The following is an 18,759-nucleotide window of genomic DNA, read 5'->3' on the forward strand; positions in this document are numbered from 1 at the left end:
CACGGCCAGCAACTGAGTCAAGTACAGCCATGTCACTGAGCTCACCTGGACAGACCACACCATAGCCCACTTCACCAATACAGATTCCCCAGGCACCACCACCAAGGCCCCCAGCAGTTCACTCCGCTGCTGGAACAAAGTATCAGAGTACTAGTGGACTGGTGACCTCACCTTATCCCACCAGGACACCTCAAACAACCTTGAACAGGCTGTCAAGAATTTTGCCATCTGGATCACGGATTGCCCTGACAGAGTCACTCCTGTCAAACCCACCAAACCCAAGTGATCCACCAAGCAGGCCAGCTGGTACTCCACAGAACTGAGAGATGTGCAATGGAACTGCAAGAGACTAGAAAGAAAATGTTGTTGAAGCAAAGAGCCTGCAGATGGAACTGCCTTCAAGACATCCCTTAACCAATACCACCCTCTCCAAAAAGAGATGCAAAGAAGCACCTAAGCTATCCGCATCAAAGCCAGTGCTAACCATAACAAAGAACTCTTCAACATCATCACAGATTTTTCCAACGTCGCGACCACCGAAAATATCATCACCTCTTCCAATGAACTCTGCGATACCCTGGCGGACTTCCTCCACAACAAGATCACGACCATCTACTAAAAATTTGAACCCCAACTCAACGCCAACAACTGTCTTCAATGCATCTATCACCTCAGCCACTTCCCCAAAAACTGGAAGTACGCAGAAGTCAAACCCCTTCTCAAGTAACCTTCCACCGACTCCAGCAAACTCAAGAATTACTGTACCATCTCTCTACTCCCATTCCCCGCAAAAGTTATTGAGAATGCCGTCAACCGCCAACTCACGGAAAACCTGGGGAACAACAGTGCTCTGGACTCCTCCCAATCCAGATTCAGCTCAAACCATAGCACCGAAACCGCCCTGCTTGCTGCCACCAATGACATTAGAACCCTCCTGAACCGGGAGAAATAGCAGCCCTAATCCTCCGTGACTTCTCAGCAGCATTCAACTCCGTATCACACCACACCATCATGAAATGGCTTCATCACATTGGAATCTAAGAAGATGCCCTCAAATGGATTGCTGCCTCCTTCCTCATTGGAAGAACCCGGAGATTCCACCTGCCACCATTCACTTCAGAATGTAAGAACATCACTTGGGGCATTCCCCAAGGTTTGTCCCTCAGCCCCACGCTGTTCAACATCTACATAACCCCCCACCCTGCCCAACACTGTCAGAACACACAGACTAAATATCATATCCTATGCAGACAGCACCAAACTTGTGGTCTCGCAATCAGAAGACCCCTCCACCTCAAGAGCCAACATCCACAGGTGCATATGAGCATCACTGACAGGATAAAGCACAACAGTCTAAAACTTAACACCAGCAAAACAGAAGTACTGGTCTTTAGGAACAACACCTCCCCATGGAAAACCTCATAGTGGCCTTCCGAACTAGGACCCTCTCTAACACCACCAGACCACGCCTGTAACCTTGGCATATCTTGGACAACAAACGCACCATGAAGAACCAGATCAATGCAGTTTTCTCGGGCAGCTTCCTCACTTTTCACATGCTCTGTAAGATCTTCAGATGGCTCCCCATCAACACCAGATGAACAGTCATGCATGACCTGATCACCAACCGGCTGGACTACGGAAACGCACTTTACATAAGGATGTCCATGTACCTACTGAAGAGACTGCAGATAATACAGAATGCAGCAACTAGACTCATCCTCGACTTCCCCAGATGGACGAACATCACCCACCACCTTAGGAAGCTTCACCGGCTCCCAATTCAGTAAAGATTTCAATTCAAGATGTTGAGCCATACCTACAAAGCCAATCAAGAACAAGCTTACATTAACCACCGCAAGAACTTCCACCAGCCACCCAGACTCCAGAGCTCTACCTCTTTTCCCCAACACGTACCCCCAAATCCGCTGAAGCAACAGTGGAGGATGCTTCTTCTTCCACCTCACTGCTAAGGCCCACAACAACCTTCCCATGCATCTCAGGACCTCAACTTCTTTTCAGGAATTCAGGAAAGGACTCAAGCCCTGGCTGTTCAACTGAAACTCCCTGGAAGCAGCATACCTTGCAGCACTTGGATATCCTCAGGAGTGATTAGCCATGCTTTACAAATCCTGATTTATTGATTACCACCCATTATGTACCTTTTGTTGGCTTCATTGTCATGCTCATTTCCTTGCTTCTCATTGGTCAGCACCTGCTGGTTTAATTTTCTCTTTCCATGTGCTTGTTCCTTTGACGGAATAGACTGCAAGTGTTGATTAATGTCTTTATTACTGTTCTCTTGCTCCGATTCAGATATGTTTTACTATATCTTTTATTTGCAGCACTGTATTTGCAGGCCTTCTCCTCCCCTCCTGCTGCTCTTCACCCGTGTTCCAGCATACACCCATCCTTCCTAATAATGGGGCTCCTGCCCACTTCATTCAGACTCCTGGTGGGCGTTTGCCAGCCCAACTCCCCCCCCTTCTATTCCCATGGTTCTCTCTGAATACAGTGGGCGGGATTCTGAAACATTTCACAGTACTCCTAGTAACTACCACACCCTCATGGCACTTTGCCTGCCACTACCCCTAAGGAAATAACATATTTTTTCTTAAGAGGATTTGGTTATTGAAGGTTCGTCATGAAGACCCATGGGCATAGCTGTAGTTGCACATTTCTGTCTTAAAGCCCTGAACATGTAAGGTCCAGAGATCCATTTCTATTTGCACCTGTGTTGCCCGTGAAAACAGCTGCCGTTACCAGAGAACCTCTAAAATGTCATTTTTTATTCAAGCTGCTGTGAACACGTCATGTCTGTGAGCATCAGTGAAGGGAGGGAGTTATCACGCTGGCCACATGCGGATTCATGCACATTACCTCCTTGTTAGCCTTCCTTGCCACATCCATTACGCAGTAAGCTTTAGCTCCCCCACAGAACCATTGAAGCAAAAATTAGTGCTCCAGCCTTTCCCATCCCTCGCCAATATGGCCGACCTCCCCTATCTCTGAACACATTCATAAAAGGAGGCTTGACCCACTCCACTTCCTGTTTTTCTAAGTTCTGCTATGCAGAATCTTCAAGCAAGTTTGAAGGTAAGTGGGATGAAGTTGCGCTTTAGTGGGCCCTAATACTCAGTTTGGAGGTCCAGCATGTCGGACTCACTGCTTTCCAGCATTGTCTATATGCAATTGTGCGGGAATGCAATATTTACTCCCTGTGAAGCCCTGTGGTAGCAGGCTCTTACCGGTGGCAGAAGGCCTTCCTGTAGCTCGCTCAAAATTGTCTGATGCTGTGCACCTACTGCCTTAGGCGGGCTCCTGGGCGGTGAGTGTAGTATGCAGCTGTGAGTTCAACAGCCCCTGGGATTGTTTATTCATGGGACTTGCAGATAATCGGTGATCGCCTGCAGCAGTAGCAGAGTGGGTTGGTGAGAGTGGATGAGCAGCAGCTTTCAGCTGTCAGAGCAGCGGCCCACAAGAAAGACGCATTGCTGATGTATTCCGAGTGATTTGGACGGCGGCGCAGCACAGGGAAAAGCAGCTTGCATGCCATCTGTATTTTTTTTTATATTGCGTGGCAAAGGGGGAGCTGATTTGGTTCCCGGCGTCCTTGTTGCTAGAGGTCTCTTTAAGCCAACAAACTGGGTAGTTTGGCTATTGTTTATGCAGTTGGCATTATGGAGACTTTGGGTCAGAACCCCACACGAGGTAGCCCCTTTCTGGAGCAAGAGGCCTCACACACCCCAAGGGGTGCCATGCTTCATCATCGGGCAGCTCCATGTTGGCCCAATGCTGAAATGCCCAATGGTCCCCACTGGGGGACTCCTTGTCGGAGATCTTTTCTGGTTGCTGATGTGAATGGTGAGGTGCAGTAGAGGTGTGGTGTTATGAGAGTGAGTAGATTGGTGCTGAAAAGGTAAATTAAAAATGACTAGAGGAGATGCAAAATCATTTTATTGTGTAGGAGCCCCTGTCATGATTAAAAGCAACAGAGTGAGTCAGTAATGGGAGCAATGATCCTTCTGACTCTGGTGTATGAATGGAATAAGGTCGAAATGTTTCTTGCATGGCAAGACCCTCTATAGGGCTCAAGAGAGTATCTCCCCTTGTGGGACAGGCAGTGAGAATGACTGCCGTTTTAGATTCTTTAAGCCTTGGGAATAGTTTTCTTTGTTTCTCTCTGATTACCTTTCCTTTCAAACTTTTTAGGTGAAACACACAAGGGCGTCCCTTATGCCACTAGATTGAACTTTTTAAGCAATCAAGTTGATAAGCTAGATTTAGCCTTGTTAATATACTGGCTGCTGTTGTTTTCATGACTGCACTGCATGAGGATTTATTTGCTGTATGTTACTACTGTGTCTGTGTGCTTTCTATGAGAGCATTTCCTCATTTGATTGTTTGTGTGCTTCTTTGCAGGTCAGCTATTTACAGAACAGTTATACACTACACACTTGTTTTGCAAGCATGGGATTACATAGGGATATCCATTAAACATAACCCACTCCCCCTCCACCCCCCCAGAGAATAGGTTAGGTTCCTGGCCCCGAAGAATTGCCATGATCCATGTGGGACATTAAATAGGCAAGAAACATGTCGACCTTATTCCATTCATACACCTGAGTCAGAGGGATCATTGCCACTCAGACCAATCCTGGCACTGCTTTAATGCTATGTTTAGCATAAAAGTAGTGTCAGGATTGCTGGGGAACCTGTGCTGATGCTCCAGCATTCAGACACCAACCATTAGGAGCAGAGAAGCGAGGCGGCAGGAGTCCGCGGGAACAGCGGAAAAGGTACGTTTTAATTTTTTATTGTTTCTCATGTCCCCCACACCCTCTTGACATTTGCGGCAGCCGTCGCTGGGACAAGTGTACCTTAATTATGGGCCATGGCTTTTTTGATTTACTCAGATGGGGCATAATGGGCTTGTTTTCATTGATTGTGTTAGGGATCTAAACATTCTTCTTACTCATAAGGCTGGGCCTCCCTTTTCAGGTAACAACAAGATATTGTGCACACACGTCCAGCTTGCTAGTGTTGGGAGCACTCAGGTGATTGAAATGTGAGAGCCTTAGCGAGGAAGCACGCTTACTGCAGATAGCTGTACAAAGCCACGCTGGAGCCGAATGTGCGCTAAAAGAGCTGGGGCATTTTGTGATAGGGAAATTTGGTAAAGTGGATCAGCGGCCTAATGCGCTTATTGCAGTGGTTATTCAGTAATGGAAAGGTTCTGCCCTTAATGAAGCTGTCACAGCATGCTACCTTTCCACGCCCGGTAATGTATTTCCATGTGCTCTAGGTTACTTCCATCTGTAATTTGCGTTTTGGTAACGTCGTGCTCGGACAAAATAGTGTATTTTCACCAATTTAATGAAGCTATTTGAATGGAGCGAGTGCTAGGAATATGACAAAAGGAGGCCTCAAACTTAGCACTGCCAGGTTTTCTAACTCTGTTTGTGATGTGCTGCTCCAGTCCATCAGTTTTCTTCGAATTCTAGGATTTGTAGCATTTTCACTTCACAAAACAGGACTACAACTCCCAGAATTCAAAGAAAAAGCATGGACTAGAGCAGCTCATCGTAATTGAGTCTAGGAAACTTGAACCCTATGCGTATTTTAACGTGATCAATGGCCAGCTTCAGAAGGCGAATGGGGTTCAGTGTTACTCTTTCCCATCTTACGAGATACCACTGACCTGTTCAAATGCGGGGTCTTTGATGGTCACTGAACCTAGTGTCCTGTGCCGAGGTGCACCATGTGCGGCACAAAGCAACCAACCCCGAGAAGCAGGAGTGTCTCGTGAACCACAATGTGCATAATTGTCTGGTAGGCGCTATGCACGATGTTACCAACTGTCCTGATGGGACATGGCTTATGTGACACCGTAAGGACTGTTTTTTTTCCAGTAGCAATTTGAATTCTGGGACTTGTGGTTGTCTTACTATCCATGATAAATGTGCACCTACGGTGGGCAGAAATGCAACGAAAAGTAGGTAAACAGCTGCATTTGTCATACATACAATGAGGCCCTTGGCAACGACATTTGCATTGCGAAAGGGAAAGACATATGTTCAACGGTGTGAATTGTATTAATTTTGTGCTATACACATAGCATTTGCTGCCTCTGGTTTGCAGCTCCAATGCATTGTATTAGTTGGCATTGCTATTCTCTAACTCACTTTATTATCCTTTTGGGGAGCGTGCCTTTCTAATTTTTTCCCACCGTGGATTTGTACCTGTGGCCTGCAGGGTGCGTTCAAACCTCTGCTGCAGATGTTTCATAGTGAAATATGTGTATTAATAATTAGTGATTGTGCACTTTGGGTTCCATAGTGAGTTTTGTAATAACTAGCATCAGGCGCTGACGTGCCGGTGTTGGCTTACTCTGCAGTGATGGGAATGTTTATTGCAGACAGCGGCAAGCCCGTCCAATCTCCTCTTCCAGGTACTGTATTGTATTGTATTGTATTGTAATCGTATTTATATAGCGCTTACTACCCCTGACGAGGCGTCGAAGCGCTTTTCGATGAGTAGCACGCTACTCCGGTACCCAACAAGAATTAGTGATGGATTAGTATAATTTAATAAGGAGTACAGTTTTAGTATTATTATGAGTTAATTTGAGTTGCGGATATGAGAGTTTGTTAGTTAGATTGACTGGAGTAATGGAGGGGTGGAGGAGGAAAGAAATCCAGAAGTGTTAATTGGGAGTTTATCCTTCATTTACTCAATCCAAAGGCTTGAGATGAATAAAAGGGGGGCGGAGGGGAAAGAGGATGTGGAAGGGTTAGGGAGAGCATAGTAGCAGGGTGAGATGAATGCAGGAGAATTTAGTAGGGTTGTGTGGGAGGTCACAGAGGTAGAGTGAGGTTTGGTGAGTTAGATGTGGAGGTGGAGGGAAGAGCTTAGGCAGAGATATTTAGGAGATGAAAGTGGTCGAAGGGATTTGGGATGAGTCCGAGTGAGAATGGAGGATAGTTTGATAGAGACATGACATAAGAGTGATGAGTAGATAAGTGTGATAAAAGGAGAGCAGAAATTCATAGATATCTAGTATAACAACCCAAAAAAATAAAAATAAAAACCAGGAGCCATGCAATGATCCACAAACATGCCAGGCACAGAAACAACATATACACATACATACACATATATATATATATATTTATACACACACACACACATGACTACACACACATATGCACATACAATACATAATTAGAATCATGGGTAAAAATACTTAGTCATCCATCCATCATCCTGGTAAAAGGCGGGAATTCCTTTACCTACTTCGAGGGTGGACGGGGTGTGGCTCAGCGGGCGGAGCTTACAGGTGCTTTATAAAGGGAGAACCTTCTACTCTGTGTCTCCAGCAGAGGAAGATAGAACCCGCGCGTCTCAGTCAGATACAGATTATGCTCCAGTACATCATCAGTTCACCTCCAGGAAGGATTCTAGATCTTTTCTGCTATGGGATCTCTGAGCGCACAGCCTTGCTTTATCTTTGCCAAGCCCAAGAGTTAGGGTGGCTTGTCCTTTCCAGAAGGTGAGCTTCATCTTTGGTTCACACGTATTTGTGCTTCTCAGTAAAACGTTTCCACAGAAATAACCCCGCGAGGCTCTGTTACAAAGAGCGAGAAGAAAGTGAAACAAAGGAGGCACAGAGAGAGGGAGGTTCAGCTGCGGTTATCACAGCTGTGGGCAACCGTGTATAAAAACATACTTCATATAGCGTGCACTTACCAATATCAAACATAAATTTATAGCTCGGAAACGTGAATTAGTATTTCAAACAGCATGTGCACAAACAACATTTTATTTTAGATAAACTGAAATGGTTTGGGGTGGTTTCCTTTTTCAACTCTTCAGGGCGTTCTGCAGACACAGGCCTCGTTGCCGGGTTATGCTGCTCTCGGCATGGTAGTCCTGGAGTGCGCACAACAGAGGCACAAATAGATGTGAACCTTCCACAGCTGGATATCAACAGCCACAAAGACATCCCCTAAAAGCAGCGGCAACCACCACATGTGTCAAGGAGGGGGGTGGGAGACGCGACGACTAACGACACGGATATATATATATTTTTTTAAAGAAAAGAAACCGTTTACCTTGCGCTGCCCGTCTGGTGCACCAGCACAGGTTTCCCAGCAATCTTGGCGCTGCTTACATGCTAAACATAGCATGTAAGCACCGTCAGCATTGGTCTGAGTGGCAGTCACTCCACTCACGCACAAGCCTGGGGTCTGTGCTGTTTCTCCAGCCCGGCTGTATATATAGCTGGATTGGAGAGACTTAAGTGCGCATGTGTGTTTGGCAGGCCTGAATCTGCTGGGAATGCTAGCATTTTTCCACATGTTCATGCATTCAGGAACCTGCTTCTGACAAACAGAAACAGACAAACATACTGGCGACCAGTCCTCGGTCCGCAGTGCACAGCCATGCTGCTGCGTCTGCGTAGAGATTGCGTTGGGCTTATGTAGGATGCCTGCACAGCTACTGTATTACAACCTGCTCTGCGTGGGTGATGTAAGCTCCCTGTGCTTCTGAATAAGCTGCAGTAGTTGTCTGTATGTGAGCAGGGGCGTAACAAAGACCACCTGCGGTGTGTGTGTGGGGGGCTGAGCCCCAGGGGCCCCTCTCAGCACAGCCCCAGGCCTGAGTGAGTCCGGAGTGGGGCCCTGTCCATGTTATTTTCAGGGGTGAGGGGAGGCTCCAGCTTCTTTACGCCCCAGTGTGTGAGCAATAAATGCATGCCTTATCATGCCCTACTTCTGCTTGCTCCTTGTGTGATGGAGTGGTACTCTTTTGCTGACTAGTTTGTAACCGGAGTGTGTATCGCTGATCACTTAAGTATGTCTTCATCTTCAGTCTAGAACTACAAGATTGCAAATTAGTTCTTTACCCTTTGTGGTTCTGTCCTCCTAACTGGGACCCTCGTAAAGAGTCGCGTTCCACCCTTCACTTATACTGTTCAGTGCAGGGTGGCACCTTGGTTGCAGGGAGGAGTCACCTTCTCCTTGTGAAGTGATGAAGGGGACCCACCAGACCTCAGCTTCTAGTCACTGATAGTCAAACAGCAGCTTCATGGGTCTCATGCACATGGTCAGGACACAGTGGTAACAGAGTTTTCACACAGTGTTGGCATGGCCTGGTCCCCTCTCAAAAGTGAGTGTGTGACCCTGAAGCATCCTTGTAGATACTAGCAAGAGCCTATATTAAACTCAGATTACTGTGCTGCTGAAAGCTTGCATATGTATGATTTCTGTAACCTGAGTGATACTTCCTTTTTGTAAAGTAAGAACCCCATTCTCTAAAATCAGAACCTGTGAAACATGTATCGACTCCAACAAGCTCTATATATAAAAGGTTTAGACTAACCAGTACATTTATGAAATAAGTACGCTTCACTAACATGTTGAAATATAATCCACATTTTGCTGCAGTGAATTAAATAAAATCATAAATATCCACCATGTTACTCACCTTTTTATTTTGAGGGGCATTCTAGAGTGACTTCTTTGTCTGTTGACCTGTGTTTGTCACCTTTTTCTTTCAGTGGCCTTGAACCTCAAAATAAGGCCAGGGCCTTCTTGCACAGCAGGATGTTCACATAATCCAGAATTACTTTATGTTTAGAGGGCCCTGCCGTATTTTTAATTCAGACCAAAAACACATGCTGCAGAATTGCTGTAAAGTTATCAGACTGCCCAATGTTATTGCTAATGCAACACCTAAAATCCACGTTCCACGCAGTTGTCTCTTGTATTGGTTAGGCCAGTGGTTCCCAACCTGTGGTCCGGGGACCCCTGGGGGTCCGCGAAGCCTCCTCAGGGGGTCCGCGACTGCTTAGAAAATTAAACAATACTAAGAGATTAGGTCCCCAATTTACGGTAATGAGTCAGTGGGGGTCCCCGGTTCCAGTTATTATAAATTGGGGGTCCACAGAAGTCAAAAGGTTGGGGGCCACTGGGTTAGGCTCTTACCTATCCTCTATGTATGTGTATATTGGCCATTGATAAACAATGCATAACACATAATGATGGCCACAGCTCTTCACACTGGGTACTCACAGAGGGAACATTTTACGGGTCACAAAGGCACTGTGGTCCAATATTCAGAGACAGAGCTCCATTATATAGCTGAGAGGCATGGACGTACCCAAGCACGGTTGAATCGAAAGGCCTTCTAGTTATACTGGATGGCACAGGATGGTGGGTGGCAGTTTTTGAAGTTTTTGGACAATGGAGAGAGCTAGCTTTAGCAGATGGGTAGATAATGCTGGTTTGGGAGCACAGGGACAGGTTCTGCTGACCCTGCATGAGACAAGGATGACAGCTGCTGCTTTTCTTTTTTTCCAGGAGCAGTAGATTGTAGGGAAGAGAAGTGATAAGTGCATCTCAGACTGGCCAGCGCAAGACAAACAGCTAAAGTGACATGCACACTTTAAACTGAAGTGCCCACCACTCCTCCCTGCTGCTGCCATTTGCAGCAATAGCCCCTCCCCGCCCTGATGCTGGGCTCGAGAGTAGTGAAAAATAAAATGGTAATACATTTACTTTATTACCATTTTATTTTTTTACTTTGCAGACTTAATGGAGGAGCCGCTGCTGTTTGAGTCATGATGCAGTTTATGAAGAGTATTGCTGATGGGTCACTGTTTTATAAGGTTCGATGGGTTATTCACACTATTATTGTTCCAATTATGAGTTTATTGACTCGTTAAAAGGCATGGTGCAACTGACTGCAACATAATATGTCAGAACGAACATCATAAAGAAAAATCAGTACATCGAACATTTTGCAACAATTATTATCTTCTAGGCATGGGTCTAGAAGCTGAGTTTCGATTAATACATAGGCATTCATTGGGACGTATGCAACACAGAAACAATGGGAATGAAGGGTGTAGAAAAAAGCAGACTGTAGGATGAGGAACAGGGGTAACAGCAATCACAGTACTCCAAAGCAACACGTCCTGTCTTAACATGGAGAAAGTCCACAGAGCAGTTGCAGAGTGTTCTTCTGTGCTGATGCAGGCAGTGAGGATTGCTCACAAATGCATTTATGCTTCTTCTTTGGTAGGCACCAAACTGTGTCAGGACAGTTCGGGTTTTGGGACCATATATTTCTGAGCTTTATCACTGGAATGATAGCAATGTTCATGCATATGAAATTTAGTCAATGGTTCAACTGGAGGAGACAATTGACCAATAGACGTTTCCCAAGGAAACAAAAAATCAATTTCTTGCCGTCCACCAAACAGCTGGGCGGTGGCATCCACTTTTAGGTGACACTTGCTTCTTGGTGTGAATAAGAAAGGCGACGAATCAAACCATAGAGCTCACCAATAATAACTTCAGCACTAACACTGAATTCATGAATGATTCCCATGTTTAATCTCTACTGATCACCTCTGTATAGGTCAGGCATATAGCCATCTGTGTATTCAGGTGAAGGTGTGACCTGGTGTGGCGCAGGTATTAATGCTACCAGGCAGGAGTCACCGTAACCTGTCAGCTGGAGTTGGCACATAGGGCTGGTATGGCTTATTGTTGGCTCGTCGAGGGGTCATGTTCATGTAATCACTCTGAATGGTTTTGCTAATTTTGCTCTTCCGCTAAAGATAAAAACAAGCAGACAAAGGTTAATAAGAGTTAAAATGGAGTAAGAAATAATAGTTAAATAAGTGCAATAGTAACGAATGAAAGAAACACAGTTCTATTTACATAGTGCTCCTCTATGGGAAATAAACTATCATTACTGAGAAGCCACTACATCATCAGCTACTACCATATCTCATCCATTAAATCTACATGAAGAGCACACTGTCAGGGAAGAGCCAGAGTAAGAGTAGGAGGAAACGCGTTAGGCTGAGTTTCAAGCAAGGGGTTCTGTAAGGATGGGGTAGACTCAAGTTTAAGGGTAGGCATTTGGTTTAGTTAAAGGGTGTGTTTTACCCCAAGTTGATAGTTAAGGAAACCTTTAGGGATAGGCCTAGGGCTACCCTTAGGTTTAAGAAAACAATATCGTTAGGTTTAGGGTTAGATCTAGAATATGGCTAGGTTTGGGACTAGAGTAGTATTCATAGGTAGTCCCAAGTTTTGGCTTTCTGTAAGCCTTAAGGTTGGTGGTAGAGCAGCATATTAGTGTTAGGAACAGTATTCATGTGTGGAAAAAGTTTAGGCTAGGGTCAGGTTTAGCTAGCAGAAAGGTTTGTTTCAGTTTAGCGTCTACTGATCATGTATGTATTTATACCAATATGATGCCCTGATTTTTGAACTAGTGATGTTCTATATAATCTTGCACAACCAAAGCGTCATGGCTTTTGCATATGAGGAACTTCTTATCAATCTCTTTGTTACAAATTGTTTTTGTGGTGTGTTTAGAGTGAGAAATGGCTGTTCTTCAGAAGATTAGCATTGTAGACTTGTTTTTCTTCTGAATAAATGAATGATTGATTTATAAACCTCACAGCTACTCAATGAGTGTCTCAGAGCAATGGCAGAAGACTGAACAGGGAGAAAGACTTAAAGAATAAGCAAGTAGGCTTTCAGTGCTTTTCAGAAGTTCGCTTCATCTGTGAGGGTTCTTAGTTGAAGTGGGAGAGGGTTCGAAATCTTGGCAACACCAACCAGAAAGGAGACACTACCTCAGCGCTTTCTTCTAAAATGGGGGACAGAAATCATTCGAGCATTCTTAGAGCACAGGGCCCTTGCCGGACAATATTCAATGATCCTCTCATTAAGATATTTGGTACCTGTGTTGTAGAAAGCTTAATGCGCAATTGCTAAGGCTTTGAAAGTCACTCTCTTATGGACTGGCAACCAGTGTAGTTGTTCCCGGAGTTGGGACACCGAGGAACATATAGACAGTTTGAACAGCAGGCAAATTCCTGTGTTGTGCGCTGTCTGCATCCGGTTCAATAGAAAGTCTGGAATTCTCAGGATGTTGACATAGTCCAATCTTGACAGCATTAGCGCTCTGACTACTGTTATATGTGCATTCATTTCTTCAGCATCCTTAGAATCCAAAAACAGGATTTCACTGCTGCTGCTATCTGGGCTTCTTCAGAGTGTGGTAGGTGGCTATACTTTCCCTATGGTTCCAAAGCAATCTACACTACTAGGACAAGGCCCCTGGGATGATGATGATGCAAACCTGTGTGTGTCTGTGTGTGCCCTTCAGCATGTGGAATATGAGATATAATGTAAAGGATAATATTGTGCCTGTCTGGGGCCAGGGTTCAATTTGTTTAGAGAACCAGATAACAGAGTTACTGCTAAAAAAAACCAAAGTTGTGAAAAGGCAGGAAAGTGTTTGTAGTAGACTGGGGAAATATTTCCTAAGTCGAACTTTCAGAGACCCTTCTGGACAAAGCATGTGTGTGATGGAATGGTATGTTACCTTGTGAATCAATGACAGGTAGCTGTTGTTCACTTTATATGAGGTTATATTACATGGCATGATGATGCCCAGCTCAAAGGTGTTCAATGATTTTTTGGAGATCTTTGTACCTATGGTAGAATGAGGGGAAGGTTTCAAATAAAAGAATACTGGATGTAGGTTCAAAGACAAAAGTCTGCCGTACAAGAGTATGATGCAGCCTAGGGAACAAGTCCAATCCAATCCAATCAGTGTGAAGAAGAGGAAACTATGGCTCATATTTAAGAAAAAGTGGAGCATCAGAGCTGATACAACACTTTTTCTGCAACTGCTACCGGCACCTAACAACACCATGCTTGCACCGTGTTTATAATACAGCACACCATGGTGGTATTTAGCATAATAGCGTCACCATTTTTTACACTATTGTGGTACTTTGCTACCCTGGGGTCAAAACATTTTACGCCAGTGTAGCACAGTGCAAGTAGGCCCATAGGTTTCAATGGGAGGATCATTTTAGCACCTGCTCTGAGCAGGAGTTAAAAATGGGGCCAAAAATGGTGCAGTGAAATTTGTTAAATTTCACTGCACCGTTTTTGTGGTCCTCCTAGCGCCGGAATGCCCACTTGCATACATTATGCCTGGCACAGGCATAATGTGGTGCAAGGGTTCACAAAGGTGCGCAATGCATGCATTGCGCCACTATGTAAATATGGCGTGTTGAAAAAGCCACATTAGCACCGCCTTAGCACCAAAAAAATGATGCTATGGCAGCGCTAAGGTGGCGATAGGAGCTCTTAAATATGCCCCTATGTTTTCACAGTGAGACATGGTCCTGGTCTCATTATTTGCCACAGAAGTATTTGACTACTGCCAAACCTAAGGGCAAGGGCGCAGTAAGAAGACAGCATGCAAGGATCCTAGGTACCCAGCAGACGAGGAAGAGAGGAAGATGGCGGACAGATGCACATCTTTTAAAAAGCCAATCTTTCAATGGGGTCGTTTTACATCAATTCTGACCCAGCCTGAAATTTCAATTGATATGCAGTAGACAGAATATATGCTTAGCAGGACTGAAAGGAGTGAAGAGATGTTGAAAGAGGTTCGGCCCCTTGAAATGAGAATCCGATAGACAGGCAGCTGGGTGCAAAGATACAACCAGGGTGGAGTAAGGAGGCAAGCTGTTGCTCATGTCAGCTTATTAAGAAGCAATGTGGTGTGCTAAAGATACAAAAAACAGGCTTATGATCAGGAACAATGGATAAGGAATCACACAAAGGGGCATAAAACTATTACAATCCAGTGGTATGGACAGGTTATTTCAGATTCAGGCTGGTATTCTACAGCTTATCGAGAGCATATAACAGAAAAAGGAAGCCTCTTACCCAGAAGTAAAATAAAGCTACAGTCACTACTATGGTGTAACCAGCTAAAATCCCAACAAATGCGTGCATGATCCAAGTGGTGGGCTCCAACGTTGGGTAAAGTAGGTTTTCTGGAATAGAAAAAAAACACAAAATTACTGTCAATTACAAGACAAAAGTTAAATCAATCATCATCTTCCCATTCGGGTTCTATAGATTTCAAAGACTGTTGAAATAAGTTATTTCAACGAATATATATTTATGGCTCGTGAAAGCCTCTAGGTGTAGCTATTATTATAAGAAAATTATTTCTTCAAGCTACCCTACTAGAGAACTTTTTGTGGTCTACAACTCTCTAGTGAAAAGTACTCAGTCTCTACCCGGTCCCTCCAAAACAACTGTTTTGCTTAGAAATGGCAGATTTCTTTCATAATAAAATGTCTTAAATTTTATCATCATTCACCCCGACAGTGGAATCGGAAGAGAGTCTGCTCAGTATTTTAATATTTGGTTAGATTTTAGACTTATCACAGAGAAGGAGATTATATCAACACTTTCCATAATTCAAGTCTGGCTCTCCTCTTGACCCTTGTCCTGTTTAGGATTTTGAAAGAGCTAGCCTCTTGTTTTCTCTCCTATTATGACTATTATGTGTAATAACTCCTTAGAAAGGGGTGTAGTGCCTCCTTTTTGTAACTCACAATTAGTTACGCCTCTCTTAAAAAAGGAGACCCTAGACCATAGTATTTCCTCTAATTATCGACCAATTTCTCCTCTTCCATTTTTGCAAAAATCCTGAAGAGCTGGGTAAATACACAGCACACTTCTTACAGTGAGGAAAATGGTGGATTAAATAGCACCAGTCTGGATTCAGATCTTCCCTTAGCACTGAAACTGTATTTACAGCGGAACTAATGACATCCGTATAATCTTGGATAGAAGTTCGGTGGCACTCATCCTCTTTGATTTGTCAGCCGCCTTCGATACGGTTTCTCATGCTATTTTACTGAATAGGTTATTTGCTTTTGGCCTGAGAGACAAGCCACTGAGATGGTTTGAATCCTGTCTGGAAAATAGAACTTAGGCAGGTCAAATGGCGACTTTTTTTTTGTCAAATTTTTAAGATATTGCCTGTGTCTGTCCTCAGGGGTCTGCACTCAGCCCCACTCTTTTTAAAATATATGTTGCTCACCTGACAGATTTGATTGCCTTTTTTGACCTTCAATTTTATGGCTATGGGGATGATACCCAAGTAATCATCCGCATAGAGAGCAACATTCCCAAACTCCAGGAGAACTTCAAAGGCTGTTTGATCAAGGTATCTGGCTGGATGAATGTCAATTATCTCTGGCTAAATTCACCTAAAACTGAGTTTTTGGTACTCAGTAAATACTTCATCTGGTCCTCTATGTGGTGGCCCCAATTGCTAGGAGAATGTCTGGAACCAACATCAACTGCCCATAATCTGAATGTGCTATTTGATAACAGTTGTTAGGGCAAGCTTTGATTTTAAGCAGACTGGACTATTGTAATGCTCTGTATGTTGGACATCCAGATTACCCTATAATGAGGTTACAACTTATACAGAATGCAACAACTACGTTGATTTTTGGGAGGAGTAAGTTTGACAGCATTTTGTCTTCACTTGGCCACTTACGTTCTTTTACCCAGTAGCACAATTTTTGTATATATCTGATATGTTCAAAAACGACATTCCGCCCAGACTACTTCACTCGACGTCCACCTGTCTGATCATGGTACCTAAATACTGCAGAGTGAGATTGAGAGAAAAGGCTCTTTACAGATTGTCGCCTGAGTTACGCCTAAAGCCAAATATCTAAAAAGCTTTCTGTATAGACAGGCTTTGCCTGGAGCCGTTGAATATGCAAGTTGCTGTATAGTGTATTAGTTTGCTAGCGGCAGGACACCCTCAGGTAATTGCACCCTGTATAAAACTAATAAATGAATAAATACATCCCATAATCATGTAGAAAAGTCTACCAACACTCTACATTAATGTCCAAGAACCCTGATGAGTGATCAAATGAACACCAACAAAGAGAACATATGTTATACTGGGGGAAATGCAAAACATCTCAGAGTAAACACTCCGTTCTGTTTCAAGACCCTTCAAAAGCCCGTGCCTGGAAGGGAACTGTGCCTGTATGCTGAGTACCGGCAGTAACAAGCACAAATTACAAGGTAGTCACTTAATAAAGGGGAAGATGCTATGGAGTAGCTAGATATCAGCACTTAAGACTCCACCTTCTGGCCACTCCTTCCATTTCCATTAAATTACCTCCTGCACCTCCCAGATGATCAGCCTAAATCACAATAACTGCATTTCTTTGTAAGCATGGGGGAGCAATATGGTTTTTGAATTTCACTACTGTTGCAATTGCACTAGCAACTCTTATGTGTGTACTGTAGCAGCAAACAAATATGTCAACAACTCAGTTAATCAACTGTTTAACCCCTTCGCTGCCAGGCCTTTTCCCCCTCAGGTGCCAGGCCTTTTTTTGGCTATTTGTGGTAGTTCTCGCTTAGGCCCTCATAACTTTGTCCACATAAGCTACCCAGGCCAAATTTGTGTCCTTTTTTTCCAACATCCTAGGGATTCTAGAAGTACCCAGAGTTTGTGGGTTCCCCTGAAGGAAAGCAAGCCATTAGCCAAAATACAGCAAAAATTTTGTTAAAAAAAAAAAAAAAAGGAAAAAAGGGCTGCAGAAGGTTTGTGGTTTTTCCCCCTGAAAAATAGCGTCAACAAAGGGTTTGCAGTGCTAAAATCACCATCTTCCTAGCTTTCAGGAACAGGCAGACTTGAATCAGAAAACCCAATTTTTCCACACAATTTTAGCATTTTACTGGGACATACCCCATTTTTACTATTTTTCGTGCCTTAAGCCTCCTCCCAGTTATTGACAGAAATGGGTATGGAACCAATGCGTCATACCAGAAAGCTAAACATTTCTGAAAAGTAGACAAAATTCTGAATTCAGCAAGGGGTAATTTGTGTAGATCCTACAAGGGTTTCCTACAGAAAACAACAGCTGAAATGAACAAAATATTGAAATTGAGGTAAAAAAAAACCAGCAATTTTTCTCCACGTTTTACTCTGTAACTTTTTCCTGCAATGTCAGATTTTTTAAGCAATATACCGTTACGTCTGCTGGACTCTTCTGGTTGCGGGGATATATATACAGTGCTTGTAGGTTCATCAAGAACCCTAGGTACCCAGAGCCAATAAATGAGCTGCACCTTTCAATGGGTTTTCATTCTATACTGGGTATACAGCAATTAATTTGCTGAAATATAAAGAGTGAAAAATAAGTATCAAGAAAACCTTTGTATTTCCAAAATGGGCACAAGATAAGGTGTTGAGAAGCAGTGGTTATTTGCACATCTCTGAATTCCGGGGTGCCCATACTAGCATTGTAAATTACAGGGCATTTCTCAAATAGACATCTTTTTTACACATTGTCTTACATTTGGAAGGACAAAATGTAGAGAAAGACAAGAGGCAATAACACTTGTTATGCTATTCTGTGTTCCCCCAAGTCTCCTAATAAAAATGGTACCTCACTTGCATGGGTAGGCCTAATGCTCGCGACAGAAAACGCAACATGGACACATCACATTTTTACATTGAAATCTGATGTGCTTTTATGCAAAGTGCCTAGCTGTAGATTTTTGCCTCTAGCTCTGCTGGCACCTAGGGAAACCTACCAAACCTGGCCATTTTTGAAAACTAGACACCTAGGTGAATCCAAGATGGGGTGACTTGTGGGGCTCTCACCAGGTTCTGTTACCCAGAATCCTTTGCAAACCACAAAATTTGGCCAAAAAAACACTTTGTCACATTTCGGTGGCAGAAAGTTCTGGACTCTGAGAGGAGCCACACATTTCCTTCAACCCTGCATTCCCCCAAGTCTCCTGATAAAAATGGTACCTCACTTGTGTGGGTAGGCCTAGTGCTTGTGACAGGAAATGCCCCAAAACACCATCT

The 18,759-nt window shown here is 43.9% G+C and overlaps 1 protein-coding gene across 1 annotated transcript in view; it reads right to left on the reverse strand.

Annotated features, from left to right (window-relative positions):
- Positions 1-10,727: 10,727 nt before the first annotated feature.
- CD28 (CD28 molecule) overlaps positions 10,728-18,759 on the reverse strand; it is a 91,843-nt gene continuing 83,811 nt past the window's right edge. The window contains exons 3-4 of the mRNA XM_069221427.1: positions 14,775-14,884; positions 10,728-11,623 (exon numbers count right to left, since the gene is read on the reverse strand). Coding sequence (XP_069077528.1) covers positions 11,507-11,623; positions 14,775-14,884 — 227 coding nt within the window. The 3' untranslated portion in view covers positions 10,728-11,506. The remainder of the gene's footprint in view (positions 11,624-14,774; positions 14,885-18,759) is intronic.

Source organism: Pleurodeles waltl, chromosome 3_1 (assembly GCF_031143425.1).
Source record: "Pleurodeles waltl isolate 20211129_DDA chromosome 3_1, aPleWal1.hap1.20221129, whole genome shotgun sequence".
In the NCBI taxonomy this organism is placed as follows: Eukaryota; Metazoa; Chordata; class Amphibia; order Caudata; family Salamandridae; genus Pleurodeles; species Pleurodeles waltl.